The sequence below is a fragment of the Brassica napus genome, chromosome C6, assembly GCF_020379485.1.
Source record: "Brassica napus cultivar Da-Ae chromosome C6, Da-Ae, whole genome shotgun sequence".
Taxonomy (NCBI): domain Eukaryota; kingdom Viridiplantae; phylum Streptophyta; class Magnoliopsida; order Brassicales; family Brassicaceae; genus Brassica; species Brassica napus.
In genome coordinates this window covers 23,042,786-23,058,540 of record NC_063449.1, presented here as the reverse complement: position 1 = coordinate 23,058,540, position 15,755 = coordinate 23,042,786, and the positions used below count along the sequence as shown (strand labels likewise).

The 15,755-nt window shown below is 33.5% G+C and overlaps 2 protein-coding genes, 1 long non-coding RNA gene and 1 other non-coding gene across 4 annotated transcripts; 3 read left to right on the top strand and 1 right to left on the bottom strand.

Moving 5' to 3' along the window:
* Positions 1-50: 50 nt before the first annotated feature.
* On the top strand, positions 51-7,931 carry LOC111203567 (disease resistance protein RML1A-like). The gene is made up of 3 exons (XM_048760999.1): positions 51-2,774; positions 2,882-3,169; positions 3,455-7,931. The coding sequence occupies exons 1-3, from the start codon at positions 1,689-1,691 to the stop codon at positions 4,835-4,837; spliced, it is 2,757 nt and encodes a 918-aa protein (XP_048616956.1). The 5' UTR covers positions 51-1,688; the 3' UTR covers positions 4,838-7,931.
* A 723-nt stretch (positions 7,932-8,654) lies between these two features.
* Positions 8,655-11,572, top strand: LOC125588973. Its single transcript, XR_007325160.1, has 2 exons — positions 8,655-8,925; positions 9,037-11,572. It is a non-coding gene; the product is annotated as an uncharacterized LOC125588973 (long non-coding RNA).
* Positions 11,573-12,964: 1,392 nt separating this feature from the next.
* Positions 12,965-14,474, top strand: LOC111212833 (40S ribosomal protein S10-2). The gene is made up of 5 exons (XM_022714436.2): positions 12,965-13,083; positions 13,162-13,210; positions 13,283-13,553; positions 13,691-13,817; positions 14,111-14,474. Exons 1-5 carry the CDS (start codon positions 13,081-13,083, stop codon positions 14,195-14,197), a joined length of 537 nt encoding a protein of 178 aa, XP_022570157.1. The 5' UTR covers positions 12,965-13,080; the 3' UTR covers positions 14,198-14,474.
* Positions 14,475-14,957: 483 nt separating this feature from the next.
* LOC125589479 lies at positions 14,958-15,060 on the bottom strand. The gene has a single exon (XR_007325667.1). It is a non-coding gene; the product is annotated as a small nucleolar RNA Z279/snoR105/snoR108 (small nucleolar RNA).
* Positions 15,061-15,755: the final 695 nt, after the last annotated feature.

Sequence of the window (15,755 nt, the reverse complement as noted above, 5' to 3'; positions counted from 1 at the left end):
GAAATTTATTTATGATATTTTTTCATGTTTCATCAAACACAGACAAACAAAAATAAAAAAAAAATAATGAATTCCAACCAAAACTTATTCCTTTTTCGGCCACCAAATTTAAGCATAGACCAGATAAACAAATTATCGAAAATAAAAACTTATGATTAATACATAATTAAATATACTTTTAAAAAATTAGTTGGAAAAACAGAAACTAACATGATATGAAAAATATAATAATAAAATACATTATATAACTTGGACTTATTGAAAAGTTTAATAAATATTATTAATTTAGTAAAAAATTTATAATAAATTTTAAAGATAAAAAAATACAGAAAAAATAGAGAAGTCTATAAGAACGAAAAGTAAAAAAGAAATCATTTACAATATCACTTTTTCCATTTCTTCAAACCTAACCCAAAGACAAAAAAAAAAAAGTAAATCTCATCCACATTTTTTTTTCCTTTTTGGTCATTAATTAAGCTTAAATTTAGAGAAATTAACAAAAACAAAAATAAATAATTGGAACCACAACCAGTGGTTAATAAATAATTAAGATAAATATCTTACAAACCAATTGGAGAAAAAAAAATAAGATAATATAAAAAATAGACAACAAATAAGTTAGTAAAAACTACATAATATAACTTGATTTGGTGTAAAAATTAGTTAACAAAAAATAATTTAGTAATTTAATCCAAGATATATAAACTTCGAGAACAAATAGAAAAAATCATAAAAACAACAAAGAAAAAGAAATGGTTTACAATATTATTTTTAAACGTTTCATCGTCAAATTCCGACGAAGAAAAAGAAAGGAAAACTCACTAGAATTTCTTTCTTTTGTGGGTGCCAAGTTCAAGCTTAGAGAAATTAACGTCAAAAATGATATAAAAAGCACAACCAATGATTACTACATAATCAAAACATAATATTTAAAATAAAATAATAAGATATAGTAAATGAAATAATTAAAAAAAACATACATATTACTATCACTAAAGCATAGACATACTTCTAAAGAAAAAAAAAAATAGCACCACAAACCGTCGCTTGCACTTTAAAATTAAGTAAATAGTTGTAAAATCCAGAAGAACACCAAAATACACAACAACCCTACAAAGAACACGATAAGAACATATATGATAGTGGATCACACATAAGAAATCAAACAATATAAAGTAACTACACTGTCTTATTCAATTCAAAGAATCACAACTCTATTCTTATGCAATTTATTCAACCGCAATGACTTCATCTCTGAGTATCGTAACATCCTGTATAAGCAAAGATCACACATAAGTAAGTGTTCACTAAAATATATAACCAACCCATTGAAACTAAAGATAAATATTAATTTAAACACTAAACTATGCTAAATTTCTGCGTTTTGCGCGGGCTCACTTGTCTGTATAGTAATCCGTTTGCATTGTGCATAGTACCGCATAGTTAAAAAGTTCAAAACTATTATTCAAATCATTTATTGATTACTTTGTGTAGGAAGTCGTCTAGCAACTGACATATGGTCTTATTAGTTTAATCATTTCTTTATCAAATTTCAATAAAGGTTTAATTTCATATTGGAACTGATATATTTTAGATGTGTTTGTAAAGTAAACTTTTTTATTTTAATCAATGCTTTAGTGGTGGTTTATCTGTAATTTTGACTTTTTGGTAGGGATGATGAAGCTGAGATGATCGAAAAAATTGCCATTGATGTTTCAAACAAAATCAATGTTACACCATCAAATGAATTTGAAGGGCTGGTGGGAATGGAAGCTCACTTGAGAAAACTAAACGCTTATTTACACCTTGAGTGTGACGAAGTAAAGATGATTGGAATCCAAGGTCCAGCTGGAATCGGTAAGACAACTATTGCTAGAGCTTTATTCAACCAACTCTCTGCTGATTTTCAATTTAAATGTTTTCTCAAGAACCTCAAGGAAAAATATGAAACATTTGGTATGGATGACCATGATTCGAAATTGTATTTACAAACCCAGCTTCTATCCAAGATTTTGAACCAAAGGGATATGAAGGTACATCATCTAGGCACAATAAAAGAATGGCTACAAGACCAAAGAGTCCTTATAGTTCTTGATGAGATAGATGATTTGGAACAACTAGACGCCTTGGCTAGAGAACCATCTTGGTTTGGTTTGGGAAGCCGAATTATCGTTACTACTGAAGATAAAAAGATACTGAAGGCACATTGGGTAGATGATATCTACCATGTGGATTATCCATCAGAAGAAGAAGCTCTTGAGATCCTACGTCTATATGCTTTCAAGCCAAATTCTCTATGGGATGGTTTTGATGAGCTTGCAAAGAAATTAACAAATCTTTGTGGTAATCTTCCACTAGGTCTTCGTGTTGTGGGTTCATCTTTACGTGGTGAGAATAGGAACGAGTGGGAAGGTCAAGTTTCTAGGCTAGAATATAGCCTTGATAGGAAAATTGAGAATGCGTTAAGAGTGGGATATGACAAACTAATGAAGAAAGAACAGTCTCTATTTCTTCACATTGCGTTCTTCTTTAACAATGAAACCATTGATCATCTGACAACAATGCTAGCTGATAGTGACTTGGATGTCAGAAATGGGTTGAAGACCCTTTCCGAGAAATCTCTCGTGCATATATCAACCAATGGGTTGATCACAATGCATTGTTTACTCCAAAAATTGGGGAGGCAAGTAGTTTATGAACAATCTAATGAACCTGGAAAGCGTCAATTTTTAGTAGAAGCCGAAGAGATTCGTAATGTGCTTGAAAATGAAACTGTAAGTCCCGTTCTTCTTCCATATGTGTTAGTAGATTGCTTGATCAACAAGTATTTGGTATTTTTCTTACAGTTTCACCAGTCTTGTTTGAATTTATTTTTTGTTAGGGCACTGGATCTGTCTTAGGTATATCACTTGATATGTCTAAGATAAGTGAGTTTTCTATCAGTGGGCGAGCCTTTGAAGGAATGCGTAATCTCCGGTTCCTAAGAGTGTATGGAAGACATTTTAGTACATTGCAGATGTTAGAAGACATGGAATATTTACCTCGTCTAAGGTTACTCCATTGGGATTCATACCCAGGAACACTTCTTCCTCCAACATTTCGACCTGAATGTCTAGTCGAATTCAATATGGCATATAGTAAGCTCGAGAAGCTTTGGCAAGGTATCCAGGTTGGTATCATATATGTTTATAATGATTTAAGAAGATTGGTAGATATCTCAACCTCTTAAGAATATATACCCTTTTTAGACTTAAACAGTTAAACTAATGAAATTTGTTATTTTAATAAAATTATCTACAAAGAAAGTTGCATATTAGGGTGTATTTAAATCTAAAACGGTGTATTTTATTATGTAAGAAAAAATTGTATATTTTAAGAGTTTGGACTTTTTAATCTTCTTAATTGTTCTGATCTAAATACGATATACTTTCATTTATTGTGCTTGACAATGCAGCCACTTACAAATCTCAAGGATATAGATTTGGGACATTCCAAAAACTTGATAGAGATCCCCGATCTTTCAAAGGCTACTAGCCTCAAGACATTGACACTTACATCTTGCACAAGTTTGGTGGAGCTTCCCTCTTCAATTAGAAACCTACACAAACTAAAAAAGCTGATGATGATGGGGTGCGCAAAGCTACAAATCATTCCAAAAAATATCAACTTGGCATCTCTTGAGGAAGTAGACATGAGTGATTGCTCACTGCTGCGAAGTTATCCAGATATTTCTATGAACATCAAGGACCTCGATGTTGGAAATACAAAGTTGGACGTTCATCCATCAATTGTTGAACGTCTGCCTCGTCTTGAGTGGTTTCGTATAGGCAGCAGAAACCTCAAGAGATTAACACATGTCCCCGAAAGTGTAACACATCTAGACCTAAGCAATAGTGATATAGTGAGGATTCCAGATTGCGTCATAGGCCTTTCTAGACTAGAAAGTCTTTTCGTCTTCAAGTGTAGAAAACTCATGTCACTACAAGGTCTTCCCTCTTCGCTCAAGTACATAGATGCGACCGATTGTGGATCCCTCGAGAGAGTGTGTATCTATTTCAATGATCCAATGAGGGGCCTCATGTTCCAATATCCAATCAGGGAACTCATGTTCCAAAACTGCTTGAAACTGGATGAAGAGACAAGAAGAGAAATCATACAACAATGGGTTTACGAATACGTATGTTTACCGGGTAAAGATATTCCTGCGGAGTTCACTAACAAAGCTAAAGGAAACTCCATAACCATCCCTATGGTTACTTTCTCTTCATCCTCAAGATTCAAGGCATGTCTAATGTTTTCGCCAATCAAGTACTCATATCTTGATATAACTTGTCGTCTAATAACCGAAGGAGGTGTCATCATCATGGAGATTAAATGGGATTCAATGAATGTTTCTCATTTTCTTACGGAGCATCTGTTCGTATGTGGTGGTAACTTGGTTCAAGAAACACGTAAAGTGGATGTGCAAGCGACCAAGATTTTTTTTGAATTCAGTTGCGTGGATAACCTCAAGATTCTTGAGTGTGGTGTACAGATCTTGAGTGAGGAAACAGAGAGTTGTAATGGTAGCGAAGTGGATTACTTCGATACTGGAGGAAGCCCTGACAACCACACGTATGGAGATGAATATTATGAAATGGATGATGAAGTCGCTCAGTCTGAGTATAAATATAATTGGAGTTGGCTTAAGAAGTTTTGGTATGGAGAAGAATATGAAAGAGACGACGATGATAAAGAAGAATATATAAACAACCATTATGGTTGGAATACGGCCATGATGATGAAGGTGTTTGTGGTTGGTATGTCTTTGCTTTTGCTATATCTTGTTATCACATAAATTTTCTGCAAGCATCTGTACTATATAAAAAGAACTAATTTAGAAACTCCTAAGCTATGCCACATCAGCAAAAATATTCCTATCCAATCAAAGTTACACATCACTTTTAGTTTAACAAGCCTAAATAAAATCCAACCTTAGTCGAAGCCCGTTCTCTAATCATATTACAACGAAGCCCATTTTCTTTAAGCAACAAATTTCCAAGAGATTAAATATGACCCACATTTATTCAGCCGATCTTTTTCCTCACCTTTCCATGCCTTTTCTCTATCCCTTCTCTACAGTTTAAAGAAAAATCAATAGTCATCATAAATTTTATCATTTTCTTACTTACCTAGATCTGTAACTGCCATCTTCCACTAATTCTACTAGCTCCGTATAAATATGCTGATGTATCCTTCCGCAGCCAGAATTTCCCTCACAGTTGGTCGCCACCGGCTTCCATGCATGCGTGGCTAAGCAAATTTTTTGGCGAAGCTATCTACAGCCGGGTCCAGTTTAGATCTGATGCTTTTGAAAAAATAACAAGGTTACGACATTTATAGTTACAAAAATTCTCTCTGAGATTTTCATTTCCATTGAGCTTTGATTGGTTTCATGTCCGAAATCAAGAGAAAATGGTGAAGGGAACGATTACCACCATGGTAACACGTTTATTTCCATGGAGCTTTGATTGTGCAACTGCGCAAGAGCTCGACAACTCAATCAAGTACAATATTTTGCATTTTTAGCTCATTTATTTTTCATTATGTTATGTTATGAATATATTTGAATGTGCTTGCGTCTGAATTTTTGCAGTTAATGGAAAATTATTAGCTCTGTTTTTTTTTCCTTTTTGGAGATATTAAAGATTTGAAAATGGATGAACCATAGTGTCTTCCGTGCGCGAGAGACTGAAACTTGGAGGATGGTGGCTTTGAAGAAGGTTGGATTCGACAAATTTGAGCCAGAGTGTGTACATGGCAAAAGACTTTGTGATACATTTTAAAAATAACTTGAAGAAAGATTGTGATACTTAGGAGACTCAATTTAAGGATAACATATGTCTTTTCGCAGAAGTCACTCTTCCTCAACTGCCACATGGCATGGTTCAAAAACTATTAGTGAGTTGACTAAATCCCAGCTTTTGGTTTCAGCCAGAGCCGTGAGTGTTCATGGATTCCAGAAATTACGTGAACCAGAAAGTTCAGAGCTTAGAAGTTGTGTATCCAACGTTTCCGTACGCCATGCTGATGACAAAGAAAAGTGAATTTTTTGAGGTTCTTTCTATTGTTTTTTCTCTTCTTTCGTTCTTCATCTCTATATGATGGGGTTGAATGGTATAGGATGTAGCTTTGGATCTTTTGCTTTAATTTTCTTAAAAAAATTTAACCTGTAGATTTTGTACCTTTAGCTTTAAATTTAATTGATGTATTAGCTTTTAAGTAAAATCGGTTATCATCTGCCTAAAAATCTTATTGCATATGGTCTAATGTGTACATTCGTGAACTGTTTCCTTGAGAAGGATAAGCTGGAGAAGATGAAGCTCCGGCAGGATTACCGGAGCTTATGAGACTCCAATCTCATAGGGACTGCTTCTACTAAGTAGACCATTGAGAACCTGCAACATTGGAAAGGGGCAGCACATGATAGGATAGTTTATTCAATGTAAGTAGAATGCCCTAAAGGTTAACATTGAAGGGTGTATTTCCATGTATCTTAATATATCTAAAGAGTTTTACATCAAACGAAAGTCAAGTAATTCAGCTCGAGCAAGCATTCCCAATAAGTTGAATCCCAAAGTCCTGGCTCCAGATGGTCAGAGTTACTAAGATCTTAAAATGATTTAGCATGGTCATAGTTACAAAGATCTTAAAATGATTTAGCATACTTGAAAAGTAATGTGAGCACGCTTGAACAAACCAATAAAGTTCCGTTTGAATGCAAAATCTGTTTTAAAAGCACATCGACTGGACAAGTAATAAAAGCTGGCAAGAAAAAGAAATATGATAATAACATGAACACCAGTTTCTCAAACTTGACTCTAAACAATAGTGAGCGAAGCTAACTACCACACCTCCTTGATGATTCTCTCACCTCCAACACAACTTCCTTAAAAAAATCATGTCTACCCTATCATTTTAAAAATATGTTCCACTTTCAGATAATTTTGTTACATCTATACTATATAATTAAAAAAGTTAAATGAATCATTAATTCAAATTGGCACAAAATAATGATGAAACAAATAGTTTTTAAAATCAAATAATGTATAAACATATACAAATAATTTATTCCAAAAATGTTATAAAATAAATAGTGAAATTTTAGCAGAGAGATAACTTCAAATATATAATAAAACTAAACTTATATATTTGTTTTCAGTAGTTTGGTGATATGAATAAATTTAAAAATAACAAATCAAACTATTAAGTTAAAACAGTTTATTTTTCAAAGTATAAGATCATTAAAATTTTGGATTAAAACAAAAATTTAAATTTTTTATATTTGATGGATATAGAATTTTTTGGATGAAACATTTACCAAACACTATTATATACTATTTCTCCTATTTTAAAATAGTCAATAGATTTATAATTAACACCCCGATCAAAAAAATAACAGCTGAAAAATTACATAAATGTAAAATAAAAAACAAAGTGAAATTTATCAGTTCAAAAAATCACAACGAAAACTCAAATCCATCACCATATGTTACACATTACCTTAGACATTTTAATTTTTTGAAAAGTAAAATGGTATAAAATATTCAAATATATAAAGATGTAAAATGAGTTTCAAAAATAATAATAATAAAGATGTAAAATAAGTTTATAAGGTACAATCCGCGCGTAGCGCGGACAAGAATTCTAGTTTTGATATAAAATTGCATATTTTATCTCTCTTTTGTTGCCATCCAAATATATGCATCTATTTATCAATTTTGATCTTACCATTATTCGTTCAAATGTAACAAATGGTAAAGTAAGTAACGGATTGTGACAAAAAAAGGTAAAGTAAGTAGGGAAATTTGCTTGTATAAAACCAACAAAAATTTAATAATTTACTGTCTATCTATTTTAAATAGCTACGATACATGACTGAACTGTCTTTTAGATTTATTTAGAGCTTGTTGTCTGAACTTTAATTTTTTTCATGGTTTGAAACTAAACAATGTTTAAAAAAAAACTACAATACATGGTGTATAATATTAATATGTATAATTGCCATTAAGGCTGGGACGGATCCGGATATCCGGGAAATTTAGGGTATCCGGATCCGGATCCGTCGGATCCGTCGGATCCGTGGATTTAATATCCGGATCCGGATTCGTGGTTTCCGGATATCCGGATTTCGGATATCCGTCTCTATATTCTATTATCCGCGGATATCCGGATCCGGATCCGCAAAAATAATTAAAAATAATAATTTTTTTTTAAAAAAACTAAAATTTTAAAAATAATACATAAATGAAATATTTATACAAGATTTATAAATATATATATATATGTCTATAATATTGTAAAAACTAAAATATAATATTACAAAATTAATTTATGTATAAATATTATTATATAAAGTATAAATATTAATGAAATTTAAAAAGTTAATGTGTTTTAAAAGTACGGATCCGGATCCGGATATCCGGACCTAAAAATTAAGATATCCGGATCCGGATCCGGTTTTGACGGATCCAAGATTTTACTATCCGGATTCGGATCCGGACACCCCGGATATCCTATTTTCGGAGCGGATCCGGAGCGGATCTCGGATCGAATCCGGATCTCGGATAATAAGTCCCACTACCTTTAAGGCTTTAACTCTCACCTATTCAACCGGCACAAACTCTCTCTTTTTTATAATTATTGTCTCATTGGAAATAATAATACATCGTGGTTTAAGATGCTTCACATCTTTATGGAGAATCAATTTTCTTCTCAAATCTGAGAAATTGTTGACAACAGAAGAACCATCCAAAATGACTGAAAAATAAACAAGAAGAAGACGAGGAAGACGACAAAGTCGAAGCAATCTCATGGTTATAGAATCGCGGTTGACAAAGAGAAAGGAGACAATCACAATCGATGAAGACAAAGAGAAGACATGAGGTAAAAGCTGTTATATACACATATATATATATATATATATATTCAAATTTAGGGAGACCAATTCCGTTTGGGTGATGGGCGGCACATAATTGCAAACAAAAAAATTAATAGGGATTGTTATGATCTGGCGGTGAAGAGAACGACAGTGCCCATGAATGTGTATCGTTGTATCAGAAAAAAAAAGAAGATACGTAAGAGATGACTCGTTGTCTATACATACTATATTCGGTGAAAGGACGTCATACAATTGTATATATATGTTTGTTAGTGTAGATATTTGTAATGGTACTATACTATTTAAGTATAGTCGCATATTCCTCACATATATCTTATACTATATCCATGAAACATAACCGTCTGTCTTGCACTCAAATTTAACAGTTCTCTTATTCATCGTGTTCATTTGCAATGCAATATAATAGTTTTTATGTTCTATTCTAATTGATGATTGATAAATAGTGTTTTTTTTACCATCTTTATCCCTTCTAGCAGACATATCATTTTAATTTATCGATCTTATTATTGGTTAATGTCAATATCTGACTTTATGTATTCTCTTTAGCAATGGTCGCACACATCGTATTAACAAATTAAATAGTTTTCAGTAACTTAATTTTTAGTACTATTTGTTTAGAATAGAATAACTCAATTTTCTTATGTGCATATCTTACGGTTTGTAATTTATGTGTATTAATCGTTGTTTCATAATTGTTAATATTTGTGATTTGTAATGAAAAAAAGTTAAAATGATATATTATGGTTTATAATTGTGTTTGGGTTTAATGATTTGGGTTTAGGGTTTAATATTTAGGGGCTAGGGTTGGGTATTTAGGGGATGTTGGGGTGCAGGCGAGGTCTATAAATGAAATAGCAGCTTGAACCATGCTCAATTTGCAATGTGAGACTATTATACTTTTATATATAAAAATGTAATATTTGTTCTATTTTTAATGTTATTAAATAGAATAGAACAATATTTTTTCGTATTACAAAACAAAACAAGGATTGCGACGACAACAAAACGAATATGTATATAATAAATAAGTGTGTGAGGTGAGTTTCATTGATTTGATAATAAATAGTAGTGATTCATTTTTATCCATATGTAAATGGAATCAACCATTCATACTATACTAATTATAAAAAGGGTAAACTTGCTATATTCCCACGAGAACTATCATATAGCATCAGATGTCCACCGAACTATGACCTCATGATATATGTCCATAAAATGAATATTGTAAACGTATTTCTCTCCGAATTTAAAGTTACAATCTTATTTCACCCCGAACCGATAATTTAAAACTTAATTATTCATAAACCATTATTTTAATCGGTTAACTATTTACCAACCAAAACTCAATTTCAATTAAACCAAACCATTTGACTCAAAAAAAAATAAGGAAATAAAACAGACCCGTCAACCCGACCCAGTGTTCTCTTCTTCTTCTTCACCCGAACTCAATCCTTACCTCTCCAATCAAATTTCTGATCCTTAGACACAATGTTCACATGTCTGAACCCTTCGAACTCACCACTTCTCTGCCACAGCTTCTTATTCTCTTCCATGGGAAGGTTGAAGAAATCTTGAACCTCTATCTCTAATTTTTGGGTAAACGCAGAGCCCAACCAAAAGAAGCATGGGCTTCTGGCCGTCAGATAATATTAATATAATCGGCCACATTTTTTCAGAAGTTTGTCTTTAGTACAGTGGTTAAATAGCTAATGGTTTGGAACCCACACTGGTGTTCGAAGCACCCCACCTACATGATTATTTTTTCGGCCACTTTTTTTTCATTTTGGGCTTCTAGCCTTCAAAATTCTAGTCCCGACTCTGGGTAAAGGTGCTATTTCTCCACGAGAACTATCATATAGCATCAGATATCCACCGAACTATAACCTTATGCTATATGTCCATGAAATGAATATTGTAAACATATTTCTCCCCGAATTAAAAGATATAATCTTATTTCACTTCGAACCCATAGTTTAAAATTTAATTATACATAAACCATAATTTTAATCGGTTTACTACTTACCAAATAATATTAACCATTTAAACCAAACCAAAAACTCAGTTTTAATTAAACCAAACCATTTGACTCAAAAAGAAAAAAACAACCCAACCCATTGTTCTCTTCTTCTCCACCCGAACCCAATCCTTACCTCTCTCCAATCAAATTTGTTTGTTGTAGTGGATCCAATTATCCAAGGATTTGTTCTTTGGTGTTATAACCCGATGGAGGAGAAACACAGTGGAGGTCTCTTCTTGTACCTTCCGTCCTAGAGATCATGAAAGAGAAGGACTTTATACGACTGTTCCTCCTAGGTATAACCGGTCTGATCAAAACAAAACAGAGACTTTAGATGATACTTGTCTGAGTTCAAGATTCCAGTCATCACATGAAACGCTTGTGTTCTGTTTCTGCCATGGATACTAAGCTCGAGAACCTCGATCTAGCTTGCAAGATTAGGGATTTTTTCAAATAAAATACTTTTTTTAGATGTTGAAGCTTTGTATTTATATTAAAAGCTCTCTTTGTACCAATCTGTCTACATCTAGTCAACCATGGAATAGATTCATCTTTCCTGGAAAAATAAAAATGATCTGTAAACTGCGATTAAATTTCATCTTTCTTGTACGCCATTTTCCACCATAACTACCACAAGACCATATAACCAATGATCCAGTACTCACTTCATCATCAATGATTTTCGTCCACATGTTCTTCGTTATCGACGCTATCTATTCTCTCTCTTTCACCGATTACTTGAAAAGAAAAAAAGGTATAACCGGGTTAAATGTACACTGAATGTTATTCAGTTAATAACGTAAATATCAGTGATATATTCTTCACTAGGGATATACCGGCGCTACGCGCAGGGTTCGGATCTTTTGTTTTTTGTATATTTTGTTTTCTAATAAGTTAAAATTGGTCCGTTTAATCCATTTGATAGTGGTTATTGTCAGTATTGTGTTACTTTATTTTTTATCTGATTAGGCGAAAGAAGAGTACCGTAAGTGATTTCATAGATTAGTATAATAAGAATATAATATATAGTTGATAGCTGGACAAAAGTAAATGTAGTACAATGTAAAAGGTTAAGTAAAGTTAATGTTCCAAAAGAAACATGTAAATTCATGTGTTTGTTTACTGTTTTTTTGTGCTAATGTAGTCAACAAATTCGTTCATCCTCTTAAAGTAATAACAACCTTCGCATGCGCTGTCCATGTCATGATTGTGGCAATCAGTTAGGGGTTTCATTGTTGCTGTATTTGTTAAATATTTTGTCTTCAAAATGACTCTGATTTCTTTTAGTGAATTCTTAATCATGGTCAAACATTGTCCAGTTCTGACTTGATTAGTTTTCCAGGATAACTTATCGAGGTACTTTTTTCTCTCACCGAAATCGCCTCTGCACAACATTAATATACCATAAATATATGTACCGTTGTCAAAGTTTCCATCTGCAGATTGACGAAGATGGTTGAGTCCTTCGATAGATTTGCGGTGCTGGAAGTATTGAAGTAACCCCTAAAATAAAAGGCTTAGGAACAGCTCGAAAACAGAGGTATAGAATAATCATAACTTTTCGTTTTAATAAAAGGCGAGTGCTTCTACAATGTCTGGGTCAACTTTATCTATTGTAATAAAAACTTATATCACATTCCTTAAATTAGGCTAGCATCGGGTACTAAAGGGAACGTTTGGGTCATCTCTATAATTTTAAAAAAGTCCAAATCATATTAGAAAAATAAGAGAAGCGTCAGCCGAAAATTGCAAGGATTCTTGGTGTGGGGACACGTGTCGTAAAATGCCCACACCTCTTTAATGATGTGGCTTCGTAAGGAGAGACTAAAGTCTCCTCTATTGTATAAGATTCCCTTTCCAAAATTTGTTACTCCCAAAATAACCCTAGTAAATAAGTGTGGAGAAAAAAGTTCGTTAGGTTGGGTCTAAAATCAATTAAGCTGATATATCTATCTCATGACCACGTTATATATATTGGGCCTAATATAGCCCAATAGTAGGTCCGACACAATAACCCTAGAGAACAAACATGTTATAAAAGTGGCAGCTTTAAAAAACAGGAGGAGAGAACGCCGTCACTAACACAGCACGCAGTCACCTTCTCTGTTGTCTCATCGCAATCATGGTATTTCTCTGTTCCAAACGTCAATGGATAACTCATTTCGAAAATCAAACGACTAATTTGTACTCGTACTTGTTGCAGATTATGTCAGAGGAGAACCGCCGCGCAATCTCCAAGTACCTCTTCCAAGGTACGCTTCTTGCTTTGTGAGTGAGTTTATGCATCGAAGAAGAATAGCATTGTTGATTGATTCGTTGTGCAGAGGGAGTTCTGTTTGCGAAAAAGGATTTCAATTTAGCGCAGCATCCTTTGGTCGAAGGAGTCCCGAATCTGCAAGTCATCAAATTGATGCAGAGCTTCAAGTCTAAGGAGTACGTGCGTGAGACGTTTGCATGGATGCATTACTACTGGTTTCTCACTAACGAAGGCATTGACTTTCTGAGGACTTACCTCAATCTCCCTTCTGAGATTGTTCCCGCCACTTTGAAGAAGCAGCAGAAGCCTCTTGGTCGTCCCATGGGTGACCGTCCCCGGTATAGAATTCAACTTTCATCTTTCAAAATAATCTGCTTTTCCAGTAGGGTGCACATTAACTAGATGAAGTAGAAGAAGTTACTTGTCCAGTGTTAATGTGTTATGTGTGATTGATTTTATATGGTTTTTTTTACAGTGGCCCACCTCGTTCTGATGGAGAGAGGAGGTCTGGTGACAGAGATGGATACCGTGGAGGACAAAGATCAGGTGGAGAGTTTGGTGACAAGAGTGGAGCTCCTGCTGATTACCAGCCTTCTTTCAGGGTACCTTTTCTATTACGCTTTGTACTGGGTTCTTGCTTTAAATCATGTTGCTAGCTCAAAAAATTTCCAAGTCTTTGTTTCTCAACTCTTTACTGTTCTTTGGTTCTGTAATACATCATTTTTGTGAAATTACTCATTAGTGTCTTGTGTAAATTTTTATCTTGGCTATGTATGTATTTCTTTTCTGTTATTCCATTTGTTGAAAAAAAAATTGCCTGCATTAATTCAACATATTTTGATGGAAAACACAAGACCGTCTTCATTCATCTTTTATATTTGTTTGGTTTTAACAGGGATCTGGAGCTGGATCTAGGCCTGGGTTTGGCCGTGGAGCCGGTGGGTATGGTGCTGGTCCTGCTGCTGGATCTGATCTTCCTTGAAAGGGAAATGTAATCCTTCTTGTTTCTTTTTTGGTTAAAATTGTACTTCGGATTTGAGAAGGAATCTCTTTTACTCAACATGATTGTTTTTACGTACTTTAGAATTTTATAAAGGATGTCCAATGTTTTGGATCGTTACAAAAAATTCACTCGTTCTCTGTCCTCTACTTTTTCAGATTTGAATGTCTGATGGTTTCAAATTGTAATTCGGTTATTTATTTGGGGACTATACAAATGTTATGTTCAAGATTTTTAAAGAATACCTCTTTTTATTAAATACTAAAATCTAATATATTTTGGTTACGTTAATCTTTATTTATAAATCGTGGTAAGGTAGGTAGGATGATTTTCAGCCGAAATTGCCATGAGCAAACATTTTTGTATTATATTTATATTTGAATTTCTAACAAGTGAATAAGCTGGTAAAGTATATGAATAATTGAACAATTTCTTTCAACAAATGCTTTACCAAACGGGATTTTACTAGATGTCGTTGTTTTGCTATTGAGGAAAAAAGCAAATTTAAATTGTATCTTTCAAGTCATTATGATTAACTTCGTGCAAGAAAACAAATCCTTATAATTAACATCATGTATTTATTACCTTATGTCATTAAAAACTAACAAGGCTTTTTAGCCTTAAAAGTTACAACAAACTTATAATCAACTAACTTTTATTTCTTTAAAACAACTTTTTATTAAAAAAAGAACTTTAAAAATTAATAAGAAGAAAATGATTTGGAAAACAAATTGAAATAAGAGGGATCAGATATATTGAAAATTGGAGCGCCCAATTGTCGTAAAAAGGTTTGAGCGGAACGCTCTTCACGCATTTATGCGAGAATAACCCAATCCTCACTTCCCCTTTAAACCTGAAGGATCATGTTTTCCGAATGTCGCACTTCTTTTTCTTTTATAGACCCACTCATTATCACATGTCTGTCTACACAATCGATGTGGGACGAATTAAGACTTATACTCGCTCGCTCGCTCACCTACAGAAGGTGTTGTTCAAAGGTTTCCAAGCCCATTACAGCCCATGTGATCAAAACGTGTCGGTGTGTCAATAAAATTATTACCAAGATCATTAAAATATAATCCATATCCGTTACGATATTTGTTTTCACATAACTTGAAGACAACAAAATGCTTGCAAGTCTTACAACTATTTTTTTTAAAGAATTTTAAATTTATTCTAGCAAAAAAATTGTTTTTACATCTGCTGTCGCCTGGTATCTAAATGTGTTTTGAATAAAAAATCATCTAAACTGTGTCTTCTTCATCATGTCTCCGGCCATCTAACCAGCCCCCTCTCATAGGCATGCCCAAATAATCTCCTGAATATAGCAAACCAATTTCGAATTCGTTTGTCCACCTTTCGGATCAGGTGAGAAGATGGTGTAGCCGCCTCCCCATGTCTTCTCTGATTACCTTCCTTCCATAGTGCATACAATGTGGTCTGAATACATACCGAATTAGGAATGTATCAAGCTTGTCCACTCTTTGGTGTGATATAAGCTGCAAAAACCCACTCTACTCACTGGTATAGCATGTTGTAG